At 41.1% G+C, this 16,713-nt stretch overlaps 1 protein-coding gene across 1 annotated transcript in view; it reads right to left on the minus strand.

Annotated features, from left to right (window-relative positions):
* Positions 1-6,161: 6,161 nt before the first annotated feature.
* Positions 6,162-16,713, minus strand: part of LOC132873228 (roundabout homolog 2-like) — a gene marked incomplete at its 5' end in the record, with an annotated part of 299,632 nt that continues 289,080 nt past the window's right edge. The window contains 3 exons of the mRNA XM_060908587.1: positions 6,162-6,538; positions 13,233-13,472; positions 16,414-16,578. Coding sequence (XP_060764570.1) covers positions 6,537-6,538; positions 13,233-13,472; positions 16,414-16,578 — 407 coding nt within the window. The remainder of the gene's footprint in view (positions 6,539-13,232; positions 13,473-16,413; positions 16,579-16,713) is intronic.

The following is a 16,713-nucleotide window of genomic DNA, read 5'->3' on the forward strand; positions in this document are numbered from 1 at the left end:
TTAAGCAGAAGGCCCCACATGTAGTGGCCACACACTGCATGCTCCAACGCGAGGCACTGGCCGCAAAAAGGATGGATAACGAATTGAATCAGGTACTACAGGAGGTTATACAGTTTATTGTTCAGTGCGAAAATATTTGTGTTGAAAACATGTTAGTTAATAATATTCTTATGCTAAACAAATGTAACAATTATTGACTATTGAATAAAAGTAAGAGAAAACATTCTAAAAGTTGATGTTTCTTTACATATTTTGCAGCATTGTCTGTGGGTTTGCAAAGGGGGTCCCCGGCCAGAAGCTAAGGCTATTTGGGGGGGCCTTGGCATGGAAAAGTTTGGGAGCCCCTGGTGTAGTGGTTAGCACTGTTACCTCAAAGCAAGAAGGTTCTGGGTTCGAGCTCAGCGGCCGGCGAGGGCCTTTCTGTGTGGAGTTTGCAAGTTCTCCCCGTGTCTATGTGGGTTTCCTCCGGGTGCACCGGTTTCCCCCACAGTCCAAAGACATGCAGTTACCGTAGGTCAACGTGGGGTGGCCTTGGTCTGAGGTGCCCTTGAGCAAGGTACTGAACCCATGACTGCTCCCCGGGCACTGTCGCGTGGCTGCCCACTGCTCTGGGTGTGTGTGTGCGTGTGTTCACTGCTTCAGATGGGTTAAATGCAGAGGATGAATTTCACTGTGCTTGAAGTGTGCATGTGACAAATAAAGGCTTCTTCTTCTTCTATAGGTTTTACACCAGATGCCCTTCCTGACACAACCCTCCCTAATCTCTCCGGGCTTGGGACTGGCACTAAGTATGCACTGGCTTATGCAACCCTAGTGACTGGTATTTTTACCTCTTTGAACTGTGGGGGAAACCAGAGCACCCAGAGGAAACCCACGCAGACACTGGGAGAACATGTAAACTCCACATAGAAAGGCCCCCTTCAGCCACGAGGTTTGAACCCGGAACCTTCTTGCTGCGAGGCGACAGTGCTAACCACTGCACCACTGTTTTTTCCATATAACAGACCATTTCTATAAATAACAGAACATTGCTATGAACCAAGTCATTAGCAGAAGCAATAATTTTTCATCTCATCTCATCATCTCTAGCCACTTTATCCTGTTCTACAGGGTCACAGGCAAGCTGGAGCCTATCCCAGCTGACTACGGGCGAAAGGCAGGGTACACCCTGGACAAGTCGCCAGGTCATCACAGGGCTGACACATAGACACAGACAACACTCACTTTAGAGTCACCAGTTAACCTAACCTGCATGTCTTTGGACTGTGGGGGAAACCGGAGCACCCGGAGGAAACCCATGCGGACACGGGGAGAACATGCAAACTGCACAGAAAGGCCCTTGCCGGCCACAGGGCTCGAACCCGGACCTTCTTGCTGTGAGATGACAGCACTAACCACTACACCACCGTGCCGTCCGCAATCATTTTTAAATCAATAAAATCATTTTTAAGTCAACATTTTGTCAGATTATTTATTTCTTCAGTAAGTAGTTCTGTATTAAGTGGGATTTGTGTAAAATAAACTCCTTCAGGATGAGTCAAGTCCCATTCACTTCACAACGGGGTCCTGCATCACCCTGTCAGGTTTATTTTGCGATAATGACTGGCTCGCTGTACATTATCCATTACTTATACCACAGCACTGTTGAATTCTCTATTCTGATTGCTCAAAGATGTTTCTATAATAACTCTGACTATTGACCTGCTAAGCAACTCCCAGGTTTATATTCTAATACACTATCATTTCCATGGTAACAAGTCATTCACAGGTGTGATGGATACTGTACATAAACAGATTTAAAAAAAAAATAAAACAAAAAAACAACCAAAAACTGTATTTATTGATTTGGTATCAATATGTTTTCTGTCCGGTTTATTTCGCATTTTTGGAAGGAGTCTCCAGTGTCAGCACTTTCTAACAGTCAGAGGTAAAGCTGTAACTAAGTTTTCCAATATAGGAAGTTCTTCAGGACATGGAGCCGTGCAGATTCTCAGCAACACAAGAAGCTGGGTCTTAACTTCAAGACAGAGAAAACAAGAGAGGCTGAAGAGTAAACAGCTGTTTTATAGCAGCGATGGCATAAATAATGAGAGGAACTACCTTGTTTCACAGACATTAAATGTAACTGTGAACATAAAAAAATTGCTGTGGTGTAAATAAGTGGAATGAAACATTTCGGGGTATGGTGTTTATGTTCCTATAACCACATCTGTGATTGTGTTTGTTTTTTCCCCGCATACTGTAAATAATTATGGGACTACAGCATACATTTTATGTATTTTAGTATCAACAATCCTTTTGACAAAAAAAAAAACAACAACAACAACACACCATCATTTAATTATCCATCATTTCCCTCATATGTTTTTTTCTCTAATATATTCATTTGGACAACATGGGATCTCTGCTCAACTAGGTTCTTCACCGATGCAGGGGTTTCCACCCATCATGAGGTTATTTTCATGTGTTACATCTTCTGCCATATTTAAATGTTCATTATTTTAATTCCACAGCAGGTTGCAAAACTAACAAGTATGCAAATTGACAACAGTATATCCTTCAAAGTATTTGAAAAGAAGAGAAGAATCAAGATGAAAGGCGCTGAGCTTCTCTTGACCTTATATTGCTTCAAATTCAAGGACGAATCATTTCATTACTGCTTTTACTGAACATGCCATGCTTTTACCCACTGGAGTTAGGGGTTTTGAGGTTGGTGTGTGTGTGTGGTGAGAGAGAGAGAGAGAGAGAGAGAGAGAGAGACTTTACATGTGATTTCTACTACAATTGGTCTTAATGGACAACCAATTGACCTTGAATATATCATTCTTACAATGTGGTCTATACCAAGCACCAAACAACACACTGAAAAGCTAGACTGATGTAGGGAAGTCGATGTGGCTCAAATCACAAAAGAACAACACTGTCTCTCTCACTTTGCAGTTGTTCCATGAGGGATGTGTGTTATTGAGGAAAGCTGTGTTGGCTGGACTTCCACACTGCCATGCAGTATAATCACAGCTCTGTGGTAATTAACTTCTCCATTTAGCCTGCAGCTAGAGAACAGAGAGCCTTCCATTAACAAAGTCAACACCACACAGGTGCGCCGTGTTCCACTGCTGCTCAACTGTGGGAAATCATCGAGGAAATGTTTGATTTACTTGTCACCAAAAGGAAACACTCCGATGTGAGGCCAAGTTTGAAACAATATGCCAGAGCACTATATTATCGAGCCAAGAAGAGTGAAGCCACCTTGATGAAAGACTATATGTTATATTACCTTTGGAATGAGAGTGCATCTTAACTAAGTCTGGAGGTGGATCATATTTTAGCTGTTCTTCATTCTGGACTACTGTCATGTTTGTAAATGAGCACTTGCACCTACGCTGCCAAAATTGTATTTGCTCAAATGATTAAGAAACACAAGAAGCGTAAATTGCAGTTGCAAGCAAGTTGGTTACTGTGGATTGTCACAATGAGGGGATTTCAGGATTCAAAAGGGACTGCCCACAACTACATCTGTAAAATAGACACATTCAAAAAACATTTCTTTTTCTGTCATTTCTGTCATTTATTAGCGCAACTGGGCCATTCTCCAAAAAATGTGACAAGTAACGGTAAAGACATTTAAAAAATTTTGTATACACTAATTTTAGTTAATCCCTGTAAATATATTTAATAGACAAAAAAGCATAATTTCATGAATTCACAAAACAAGAGATATCATTATTATGAAAAAATAATGCCCAGTTGTTGTCTTTACCGTTACCCATAATGTCTTTACCACTACCCTATAGAGTAACATTAAAGACAACACCGGGTAATGGCAAAGACATCTCATGGCATTTTTGGGTCACTGAGTGCAGAAAAAAAGATAAACAAATTATGCATTTATTATCTCATCTTAACTTGCTACTTGGCTAACTAAACTTTTCCAACACATAGCATCATTATCTTTATGATTTGGGAGTAATGGCAAAGACAGTTAATTTCCCTGACATCTCGAAATTTCATATTTACCTGATCAGTATCCTGGATTCCAACATTCATGCACCAGTGATTTTTTTTTTCAGAATGGCTGCTCAATATCCTGGTCCTTCCTCCTGTAGCTGCACTGCCCTCTATTGTCAAAGCCCTGAGTTACAGTGTCATTTTGCCATTTGGGTAACGGTAAAGACATCAAGAAAGTACACATTCTTGTACATAAATTTTAGGCTATACACCAAAAACCGGTGAAGCAAAGATCATGATATTTTCCACAATAAAAAGTGAAGGTATAGAGGTAATATTTCAGAAAGAAAAGTGAAAATAAAATTAAAAACAAAGGAATTATTTTCATTCAAATTTCACCAATCCTCATTTAGACACATGACGTTAATGATATTTTGGTATATTTAGGCGAAATAAAATTTTTGCAAATGCAGACAAGTTGTCTCAATATATATATTTTTTAATACTCTGTTAAAGTCTTTCTTGGAATAAATGTACAACAGAGGGCCAGGATTAATGGTTTTAGAGAAAAAAAAAACCCAAACTTCATGTTTAAAACGGAATTTGTCACATTTTCTGAGAATGGCTTGACTATCCAGTCCAGTTGTGGATAGAAGAAAGTTTAAGACTTTACATTCTCAAACATTGCGCATTTCTAGTAAGTAGGAATTAAAGTCTTCCTGGAAAGTGATGCACAACACAAAGCTACTTGAATGACCAAAAATAAATAAATAAATAAATAAATTCATTCATTCATTCATTAAAAAAAGCATCATTCACATACAGATTTTATTTTCATTTCATTGTTGGATTCAGAAATCGTCACACTTTGCAAGTGCATGTGGTTTCCTGAGGGTAGAACGAATCTGGCAGATTAGATATTATGTACATGTGGAGTAAATGCACATCACTAAATAAATAAATAAATAAATAAATAAATTGCTTAAAAAATTGTCAGAGAAAATGCCATACACACGAGAGAACTGTCTCCTGGGCTCAGCTTTTCTCAGTGCTGGAAACTCATAAACTGAGCATCCATTTCCATTTTTGAACCACCGACATTTACTGAAAAAGGTTTCATTTACAGAGTAGCACTCTAGCTTAAACATATGTGACAAGCGATTGATTTTTTTCTTTTTTTCTTCTTTTTTTTTTTTTTACAATGGCTTTCTGAACAGCATAATATTAAATAACCATGCTAATTGAGGACAGACCTGGGAATGCTGCCAAAAAAGGGGAGCGATTTCAAGGGCAATGTTCCCTTTCTCTTAGTATTTTTTCCCTCATCAGAATTTCAGCCCACCTGTTTTAACCCACTTCCATTTGCGCAGGTTAAACACACCTGCTAAGGGTCGAGCACGAGCAGCTGTCAACTGCTACCTTCATTATGGTTTCACTCCTGCACAGGATGATCCAGTGTGACATTATCATTGTTAGGATCCAGATATTTTAATGTCTCAATCCCAAAAATCGGAGCAAAGTCACATATTGTCGCTTGGTAATATATATGGATATATATTTATATATAGATATATATATATATAATAAAACATCTTGCAGTGAGCTGGATGCATGAGTGTCTGTAAATAATTGAGATATGTCGAAAATAAACAACATTCACAAAATACTGCAGTAGAGCATTCTGTCCACTCAACATCTGACACAAATAACTAGGGGCAGGCAACTGCATTAGGCCTGCTCAGCTGGCATTTATTAGTCCTGTATGCTTGACTGTGATTTTCTTCCATCATTCGAGCATAAATCCCCTCACAACAAATCGGTAATATACATCTCTGTCTGCGGACGCTTCCGTCCTAAATCTCTATTTTAGCCTGCTGAGTAGACTCGTACAAATATACTCACGAGCATATCTGTAGTGTTATCTTTCTCTCTGCACGTCAGCAGGTGCTGGAGATTTTGTGCTTAATCACCAAAGAATGTGCAAATCAAACAATTAATTATCAATAATAGCTTAGAAATCAGTTGGTCATTTATGAAAGAAAACAAATAGTGACACCACATTTTATCCATTCACAATGTTATAAAACCATTAAGAGACATTAATAATAATAATCATAATAATAATAATAAAAATCATTTTGGTTTGCATAGCAAAGCAACATCAAATTGAAAAAGAAAAAAAAACTATTTACAAGAAATACACATCCCTTTTGTGTGATTTACATTTCGGATTAAAAAAAACGAAGAAAACAAAACCATCTTTCTTGTTTATTTCCAAGTGATGCGCATTTTGTGGCACAAAATGGGCAGGACATGTGACGTTTCATCGTAAGTTAGACAAAGAAGCAAACCGCAAGCTGAACACCATCAGGAGACGTGTGTCTGTACATTAGCTTCACAGTTCAGTGTTGGCTTCGGAGGTAAAAAAATTGCCTCGTGTAACACCAGGGGAAGAAGCTCACTGGACTTTGCAGGGGTGAACAATGAATCTCTCTTGCGCTCTCTCTCTCTCTCTCTCTCTCTCTCTCTCGTCCTTGCTTTCAGTCGCGTGGGCAGTGAGTAGTCTGGCTTATCTCTCACACATGGCACTCTGAAGCACAGATAAATGGAGGTTAATGCATTTTGGACAATTCAGAGCAGAGCTGAGATGACACACTGTGATGGCACACTGTACAGAAAAAATATGAAATAGTGACACAATTATTGTTATTTCTGTGCTTAAAATATTCGTATTTTTAGTATATAGTTATCAAATATGCCAGCTAGCATACATGCTAATGATATGAGGGCATTAAGAACATTCTAATGATTTGCTTATAATGAATAATTTATCATTTGGGGAGGAGGGGTGCAAGTTCAAAGTGAACTCATCAGTCAATGTCACAATATCATTAAAAATAAAGAAACTTTTCTCCTTCCAGTGATCTTCCAGAAATGCATTTGCTGCAAATTCATGTGGATATACAATGCTGTGCAAAAGTCTTAACCCCCCCCTTTATTGTCACTAATTTTGCGAGTCAGTGCAAAAACATTTTTATATTTCCAAACATTACTTTTCCAAAAGAAAGAAAGAAAGAAAGAAAGAAATGTTACAGAAAAAAAAAGGTAAAATTTATATGTCAGTAATATAGCCTTTCACAAACTCAGGGTCGTGACCCAAATGGGTCACAGACCTGTTCTTATTTGGTCGCCAACTGGAAGACTAAAATGCATAACAATGCTATGATACATGAATTAATTTTCCTAATTAAAACAGAAGGTGGGGGGCAGCACGGTGGTGTAGTGGTTAGCGCTGTCGTCTCACAGCAAGAAGGTCCGGGTTCGAGCCCCGTGGCCGGCGAGGGCCCTTTTGTGCGGAGTTTGCATGTTCTCCCCGTGTCCACGTGGGTTTCCTCTGGGTGCTCCGGCTTCCCCCACAGTCCAAAGACATGCAGGTTAGGTTAACTGGTGACTCTAAATTGACCGTAGGTGTGAATGTGAGTGTGAATGGTTGTCTGTGTCTATGTGTCAGCCCTGTGATGACCTGGCGACTTGTCCAGGGTGTACCCCGCCTTTCGCCCGTAGTCAGCTGGGATAGGCTCCAGCTTGCCTGCGACCCTGTAGAAGGATAAAGCGGCTAGAGATAATGAGATGAGATGAAAACAGAAGGAGGGGGGGGGCGGCACGGTGGTGTAGTGGTTAGCGCTGTCGCCTCACAGCAAGAAGGTCCGGGTTCGAGCCCCGTGGCCGGCGAGGGCCCTTTTGTGCGGAGTTTGCATGTTCTCCCCGTGTCCACGTGGGTTTCCTCTGGGTGCTCCGGTTTCCCCCACAGTCCAAAGACATGCAGGTTAGGTTAACTGGTGACTCTAAATTGACCGTAGGTGTGAATGGTTGTCTGTGTCTATGTGTCAGCCCTGTGATGACCTGGCGACTTGTCCAGGGTGTACCCCGCCTTTCGCCCGTAGTCAGCTGGGATAGGCTCCAGCTTGCCTGTGACCCTGTAGAACAGGATAAAGCGGCTAGAGATAATGAGATGAGATGAGAAAACAGAAGGGCATTCTTTTTTACTACATTGTCTTTTCAGCTTAGATGCTGCATCTCTCTCTCTCTCTCTCTCTCTCCTTGCATCCTGAAAATGTGATTTCAGGTCCTGGCTGAGTGTTACTCCGGTGATTCCCTCACTGTCGATCGTGTGCATGATGTCGAAACGAAAATACAAGGAAGAGATTATTAACATTGGCTTCATCAAAGCCATTCGAAATTGAGAATAATGAACAATTTGGACAAACATCTCCAAACGAAGCATTCTCAGTATCGGGGCAAGTCAAAATAATTTTCCTGTGCAAAGAAGAGACTTACAGGACACAGTGTTTTGACAGTGGAAAAGTAAATTGGGCATGTTTTTTTTTTTTTGTGTGTGTGTGTGCATGTGAGCATTTGAATTGCTTGGTTCATGTGTCTGTTAGTTGGTGACGAGTGTGTGTGTTGCTAGCTAGCTAACATTGTCAGTGTTAGCCGTGATTGCTGATTTTACTTTGCTAGCAGTGACTGACATTCCGACATTCCATCCCCGACTCACAGGCTTATCCCTAATGTGGATGAGGCAGCAATTTGCATTCAGTCAACATTTTTTTTTTGATGGTTAAAGAGTCAGTAATGTGCATGTTATATTTGTATTAGTTAAGCACATGTGTATCATTGTTTATAAATGTAAGCCTTATGCCAATCCGTGATATATTTTTGTAAGTTTCCCCAGGGAGCCACCAAATATGTCTCTTGTGTCTCGAGCTGAAAAAGTTTGGGAACCCTGGCAGTAAAGAAAGCAACATATTACATATTCCATCCATCCATTATCTGGCTCCAGCTTGCCTGTGACCCTGTAGGACAGGATAAGCGGCTACAGATCATGGACATAATAGACAAAAAAAAAACATAATGCAGAAAGAAGCAAGTGTGGCAGCCAAAGTGTTCAGAAGAACTGTGGCAGATTCTCCAAGATCACATTTGGAGTGAGATCAGGACACTTCATCCAATGCCATTTCGTCCAATAGTTGAGACATTTCGTCCAAAGCCTTTTTCATACGCACTATCAATTATTTTATATGTGGTGACAATATGTGCGACAAGATCGATATATAAACAAACCATAATTCATTCAAGGGAGTGCATTAAGCAGGTTTATGACTACGTCTCCCTATAATAAATGGAAATAAACAATTTTTGTAAAGCAAACGAGTGCCGTAGTACAAGTGCTTCGACAAAAAAGAGCAGTGTAAGGGGTGTAAACAAGTAGACTCTTACCATTACAGGCTGCTCTCCGAGCTTTGAGTCCAGTGAAGCCATTTAATTCATCATATAGTCAGTCTTAATAAGGCGCGCGTGCAGTCCGGAGTGCGCCCGAGTCCTGCATGAGGAAGGAGTTTTTGTCGAATATTTCTTGGATTTTACATGAATACTAGGTAGGAACCCATTGTTTTGAACACACTCGCCGAGAAAGGCGAGTCTGGGGTGATCCTTACTCGCCATTAGATTTCACAACTTGTGCTTGGCGAGTGGCGGGTGGTTAAACTACTCGCTGCAAAAATGTGTTTTGCTTCGGTCAAATTCTGTTCAGAATTCCTCCTTTTTTCGAACAAACCTGAAATATAAAATAATTGATAGTGCGTATGAAAAAGTCTTTGGACGAAATGTCTTAACTATTGGATGAAATGTCAATGGACGGAATGGTTGCTGGACGAAGTGTCCTGTATCAGTTTGGAGCCAAGATCAGTTTCCTTATTAAGCTGCATAAACTGTAACTGAGCAAAGGGTCGTCACACCAAATACTGACTTTTTAGTTTATTACTGTCTACTGCTTTTTACGTAGAAACATTTTAATTTCATTCTCATTGAAGGCATCTGTGCTTCATAGCATTCCTTTACAAGACTTTTGTACAGTACTTTATACAGTACATGCGACTCGTGAAATATTCCAGATATTTCAGGTTTGAGAACAAGGTTGAGCGAATGTTTCTGGACACTAAAATGTACAATTTAACAATCAGAATCTATAATGGACGACTCATGGAAAAGGATGCTCTCGGGATAAGCTGTTAATTCATCCATTAATGAAAAAAAAAAGATTTCTGAAGTATTTTACAGATTTACATTTCAGTGTGAATCGCAGGGTGTCTACAGGTTTGTCCAAGTTAAATTTAAGACTTTTTAAGACTTTTTCATACCATGTTCCAAAAAAAAATTAAGACCAAATCTAAAGTCACGCAAAAACGTACTCTTTTGAAAAAAAAAAAAAAAACTATATAATTTAATGTAACTTATTGTTCTTGTAAACATTCACCAGAAAACACTATTCTAGTAGAAGTACTTCATTTCTTTTCCTTGACAGGCATTCACACACTCAGAACACAATATAAGGATCGGATAAACTTGTAACTATGTGACGATCAGAATGCAGTCACAACGTTTGAATCCAGTGTAACGCTGTGAAAATGTGAATGAAGTCACACACAATCCAATGCAACAGGTTTTCTCATCTCATCTCATCTCATTATCTCTAGCCGCTTTATCCTTCTACAGGGTCGCAGGCAAGCTGGAGCCTATCCCAGCTGACTACGGGCGAAAGGCGGGGTACACCCTGGACAAGTCGCCAGCTCATCACAGGGCTGACACATAGACACAGACAACCATTCACACTCACATTCACACCTACGGTCAATTTAGAGTCACCAGTTAGCCTAACCTGCATGTCTTTGGACTGTGGGGGAAACTGGAGCACCCGGAGGAAACCCACGCGGACACGGGGAGAACATGCAAACTCCGCACAGAAAGGCCCTCGCCGGCCACGGGGCTCGAACCCGGACCTTCTTGCTGTGAGGCGACAGCGCTAACCACTACACCACCGTGCCGCCGCAACAGGTTTTTTAAATTATTATTTTCTCTGCTTGGGGAGTCACATTGTAAGCAGAATTGTTCAATTCCATCTTTGGTCAAACAACAATGCAGAAAACAACAGTTAAACAATGTGAATGCACGTACACCTGAAACCTCGGCTCACTCACTTGAAAGGTATGCTCACTTGCACTTCTTAAAACACTTGGAACGATACCCACACACAAACAATATTATTCTCTCACTCAGGGGCGGTCCTGGGGGCAGTCCGACCGGGCAGCTGCCCGGGGCGGCATCGCGGGGGGGGCGGCACGAGCGCGGACGCAAAAAAAAAAAACAACGGTCCCCCCAAAAAACCCCCCGAAAAAAAAACAAGACGGGCGGGGGGACATATATACATATACATATATATATATATATATATATATATATATATATATATATATATCATCTCATTATCTCTAGCCGCTTTATCCTGTTCTACAGGGTCGCAGGCAAGCTGGAGCCTATCCCAGCTGACTACGGGCGAAAGGCGGGGTACACCCTGGACAAGTCGCCAGGTCATCACAGGGCTGACACATAGACACAGACAACCATTCACACTCACATTCACACCTACGGTCAATTTAGAGTCACCAGTTAACCTAACCTATATATATATATATATATATATATATATATATATATATATATATATATATATATATTAGACTGTTTTCCTCTTACTTCTTTTCCATGTCTTGTTATTTATGACAAATTATAGTGGTTTGCCGTTAACTTCTTCATTTGTTACTTCTTGTTATTTATGATACACAATAGTGTTTGTTATTTCTTCTTATGTGTACAGTAATATGTATAGGATTTACCTCTTCTCTGTCGTTAGTTCATTTATTTATGATACATGATTGTGTTTTACCATTTTTGCCACTTTAATGTATAGTATTTTTAGATCTTTTGTCACTTCATGTTATTCTGTAATTGTGATTGTTTAACTGTTTAGCTTCTTCTGTTATTTATATGGTGCGACTTTAATGGAGGTTTAAGTCTTCTTGTTAATAATAATGGTGAATGGTATTCTATGATAATTCATTGTGCACTCTGTTGGTAAAACTGACTGACTTGTGCAATATTTTGACCATCGGGTGGTGCTGTAGTGCAGTTGTGCTTTCTTAAATAGCTGTGGATAGCTGTAATGCGAAGTCATTGAGTCTTTTTGTTTATTGTTTATCTTTTATTGTTTATCTTTGTATTTTTTATTGCACTAGTCATTAAAACTGGAAATTTGTTCTTGAAAATAGCTGTTGTGAGTTTGTGTATGGGGTCGTGTGTGTTCTGGACGAAGTTAGTGTTTTCTTAGGTGGTGGGTGGGAGGTGGTTGTCGGGTTGGGCCAGGGGGGGCGCCAGCAGGGGGTTTCGCCCGGGGAGTAAATCACTCTAGGATCGCCACTGCTCTTACATGCACGCAATATAATATATTCTCTCTCTCTCACTCACACACACACACACACACACACACACACACACACACAATATTCTCTTACGGTACATCTCGCAGATCTTACATCTCTTCTCCACGACCGTTAGTGGTGGCAGTGCTGAAGTCACATATTTGAGGCTGATGCTCGCGGCCTTTAGCAAAAGCAACGTGCTTGGTGCTCTTCATATGAGAGTCCACCGCTCTTATCCCCATTGTGCCCAACTTAAAAGTCTTACAGCATGCTACACAGTATGCCTCGTTGGCATCTTTGGGTACAGCTTTCAGCCACCACGAGTATTTTGCATCTTGCAGCCAGTTATCATTAAATTTACATTTACCCATTGTGGCTCGGACTACCCTCCATCAACAGATCAGGCACTGAGTGGTTGTCAAGCACGTGTGTGTCTAGCAACCGGTGGATTCGGAGCCTGCGCGGTATAATTGTGAGCATCAAAAACGATTAAACTTTTTCCCCATCCAAAGTGTACCACATTTTAACGATATGACTGAGTAAAATCTCCATAAATTTAAGATTGAAAATTTAAGACCACGGGGTTTGAAATTTAAGACAATTTAAGACTTTTTAATGTCCTTATTTTAGGAAAATTAAATTTAAGACTTTTTAAGACTTTTTAAGGACCCGCGGCCACCCTGGAGTGATATACTGTAAATATCATTACTGTTTTGAAATATATGCATAAGTTATTTTTAAGGACACTTTCCCCATGTTTAAAATGTCACCCACTTAGCTAAACAATCATCAGATCCGCGAGTTTAAACACAATAAAGATTGACAAAATGAAAGAACAGTACAGAGGGTAACGCCAGGACCTGAGCGAGGCAACAATAGTGTTAAATGAACTGCATGTAATGTGAGTTTTTCATCTCGGTGCACACACAGACCCTGAATCTCGATAGAGCGAAAGTTAAGTTTGCTCACATAGATGTCCGTAGTTGGTCTCCGTGCTGCCTGACGCTCGTCCTGCAGAGTCCCGCTGATCTGTGCTGGACCGTCTCTGTGAGATGCATCCCAGCGTGCCTCTGGAGCTCCAGCTGGCTGCATGCTGCCGCTCCAGTGTTGACACCACGCACTCATCAGGAGGATCAGAGCCTACAGAACCCCAGGAGGTGTGTCGCCGTGCACCAACGCTGTGCAGGGGCTCTGAGGAAGGAGCTCGCACTGCAGGGGAAACAAAATACACTGGTAACTGTTACTGTTCTGGACCCTTATGTTCTCTTCACTACTTAGAAATAGCTGTTCTAAAGAACGGCATTGTAGCTATTTTATATGAATGTAATGCCAAAACTTGCAGACTACTTCTCCCATGATCCACAGCTCACAGCCTCACAGTTATCTGATTACGAATGACATTCGCCTATTTGCAATCAGACTTCTCTCTGTAAAGGCTCTAGACTCTCATTATCTATCTGGTTTCATTCTATCCACATTCACTGGATATGAACAATCGTGCACTCTGATTGGCTGCTCTACTACTAGGCTATCAGCTCATATACCATGAGTAGAGAAAAACAAAATGGCAGAGCATGTTGCTGAACCTACCGAGGACGAAATAAAAACTCTACTCGAAAAAAAACCCCAAAATACAAAAAAAGCAATAAAATATGGAATAAAAGTATGTGATGGTAAGAATGTATCTTTTTTATTTTTCAATAATAATTATTATAGCATTTTTCACAAATTGCTACTGTCATTTCGCCGGTTTGTTTACATTCTACATGGAAATTATATTGTCGGACGTTTTGTATAAAGTTTTTATTTATCGAATTTGCAAAAAATTAAAATAAAAATGCTCTGTTTCTCAAATTCCAGTGAATGTGGACAGAATAAAACAGTTATTCCACTCAATCTCGTCGTCAGTGTTGTGCAAGTTCACACTTTTTTTGAACTAGTTCAAGTTCAGTTCAAACATGTTAAAAGTGAACTGTTCACGTTCATAGTTCACAGTTTTAATTCTGAACTAGTTCAAAGTTCAGTTCATTTTACTTTTAGGTGGGATATGAAAATAAAGACTAAAATCATATGCTACATTCTAGCTCAAAACTACTCACATATTATAGATATTATATTCTATCACACAAAATGGAAGTTATTGTACATACTATATATGGAAAAAAGGACAAAATATTTTGATTTCTTCACTGACTCAACCACTGCACCAAAACGTTACACGTGACTTCAAACAAATGCTTTCAGTTTCAACTAACAGTAACTTCTAATAAACGACAACTAGACTTCCTCATAAATGTGTGTGTTTCTAAAAAGATGACTGCCAATATGTATACACACTGAAGGAGTGCTATTTTAAGATCCATATCAACAGCATTGACCATATCAACCATATTGATCAGACAGAGGGATGCATGCTCAAGGGCTTTTTATTTCTCAAAATACAAAACAGGAAAACTTCAGATAGCCTCATTCTTCAGTACACATCTGTGTATGCACACAACAATCAAATTTCTAAAATTATTTGGCATTGTACTCATCTGTGTTCTCCGTGCCGCTACTTGAACTTTCACTGGCCATGTTGCTGTGAGTGTGCGCCGGCTGTGGTGTGCGCGCTATCTGCTGCCTGTAGCTAGGGAACGCTGGGTTACGCCTACTCTGCTCTGCTGCATCATGGGTAACGTAGTATGGAGCCAAATCATAGAGCCATCCACTATCTCCGGCTTCACACTACGTTATCCATGATGCATTGCACACACGCGGCACCTCAGGGCAGTGAGTGACAACAACATCAGACTGACAGTGAAGTAGTAGAACGTAAAATATCTTGCAAGTAGACGTGCCACTCGATTCATCAGGTTTCATGTTTCGTTCATCTTCATGTTTGTCGTTCATGTCGCATAATTTGAACGAATTCACGTTCAAGTTCTTTCATTACAAAGTTGTTGCGTTCAGTTCAAAGTTCATGGAAAATCGAGTGTGTTCAGTGAACGCGTTCTTTTGAACGCGTTCATGCACAACACTGCTCGTCGTACATGTCTTATAGCCAACTTGGCGCTATGCGCTGAGTCAGCTATCAGCTCATGTATGACTCGATTTCGTGGAATAACTGTTAATGATTCCTGGTTTGATCTCAGCCTGCTTCACATTTCTGAGTGTGGCGCAGCTCAGCCCTTTGGTTTCCTAAGAACATTGTAAAGCTGATATTTACTTGAACTAATGGCGAGCGCGGTCGCACGGTGGTGTAGTGGTTCGCACTGTCGCCTCACAGGAAGAAGGTTCTGGGTTCAAGTCCAGCAGCCAACGGGGGCCTTTCTGTGTGGAGTTTGCATGTTCTCCCCCGTGTCTGCATGGGTTTCCTCTGGGTGCTCCGGTTTCCCCCACAGTCCAAAGACATGAAGGTTAGGCTAATTGGTGGCTTTAAATTGACCGTAGGTGTGAATGTGAGTGTGAATTGTTGTTTGTCTCTATGTGTCAGCCCTGCGATGATCTGGCAACTTGTCCAGGGTGTACCCTGCCTCTCACCCATAGTCAGCTGGGATAGGCTCCAGCTTCCACAGGATAAGTGGTTACGGATAATGGATGGATGTTTAATGTGAGGCTCTCTCTACTATTCATTGGTAATCTTTGCTGAAATGCTCTTGTGAAGACTCAGCCCTAAACCCGATCTCTGTTGGAAATATATTTGAATGATTCACCATGTGGGCGGCACGGTGGTGTAGTGGTTAGCGCTGTCGCCTCACAGCAAGAAAGCCCGGGTTCGAGCCCCGTGGCTGGCGAGGGCCTTTCTGTGTGGAGTTTGCATGTTCTCCCCGTGTCCGCGTGGGTTTCCTCCGGGTGCTCCGGTTTCCCCCACAGTCCAAAGACATGCAGGTTAGGTTAACTGGTGACTCTAAATTGACCGTAGGTGTGAATGTGAGTGTGAATGGTTGTCTGTGTCTATGTGTCAGCCCTGTGATGACCTGGCGACTTGTCCAGGGTGTACCTCGCCTTTCGCCCGTAGTCAGCTGGGATAGGCTCCAGCTTGCCTGCGACCCTGTAGAACAGGATAAAGCGGCTACAGATAATGAGAATGGGATGAGATGATTCACCATGTTTCTTAAAGTGGCTCATATTGACGTAAACAGAACATAATCCTGTAACTGTTTCTCACCATCAGCAATGTCATCTCTCCTGTGAGGTTCAGTTCCTGGTGTCTCTACTCGTAGTTTTTGTGAAGGCTGTGATACCCGTTGATGACTCAGGCTCTGAGTCGATAGAAGTCCTCCGTCTATGGAGCCAGCGCTGCTCGCCTGGGTTCGGTGAGAGTAAGGGTGTCCTATGGAGCACAGAGCAAACATTGGAATAAAGCACATCTACTGGGATGTCTCTTCACATAAATCTAACAAGCACATAATGAGCACGCAGCACTGCAATGAGCAATGCAATGAGCCAAGTTCAGAGTGCTTGGTGC

This window comes from Neoarius graeffei, chromosome 25 (assembly GCF_027579695.1).
Source record: "Neoarius graeffei isolate fNeoGra1 chromosome 25, fNeoGra1.pri, whole genome shotgun sequence".
In the NCBI taxonomy this organism is placed as follows: Eukaryota; Metazoa; Chordata; class Actinopteri; order Siluriformes; family Ariidae; genus Neoarius; species Neoarius graeffei.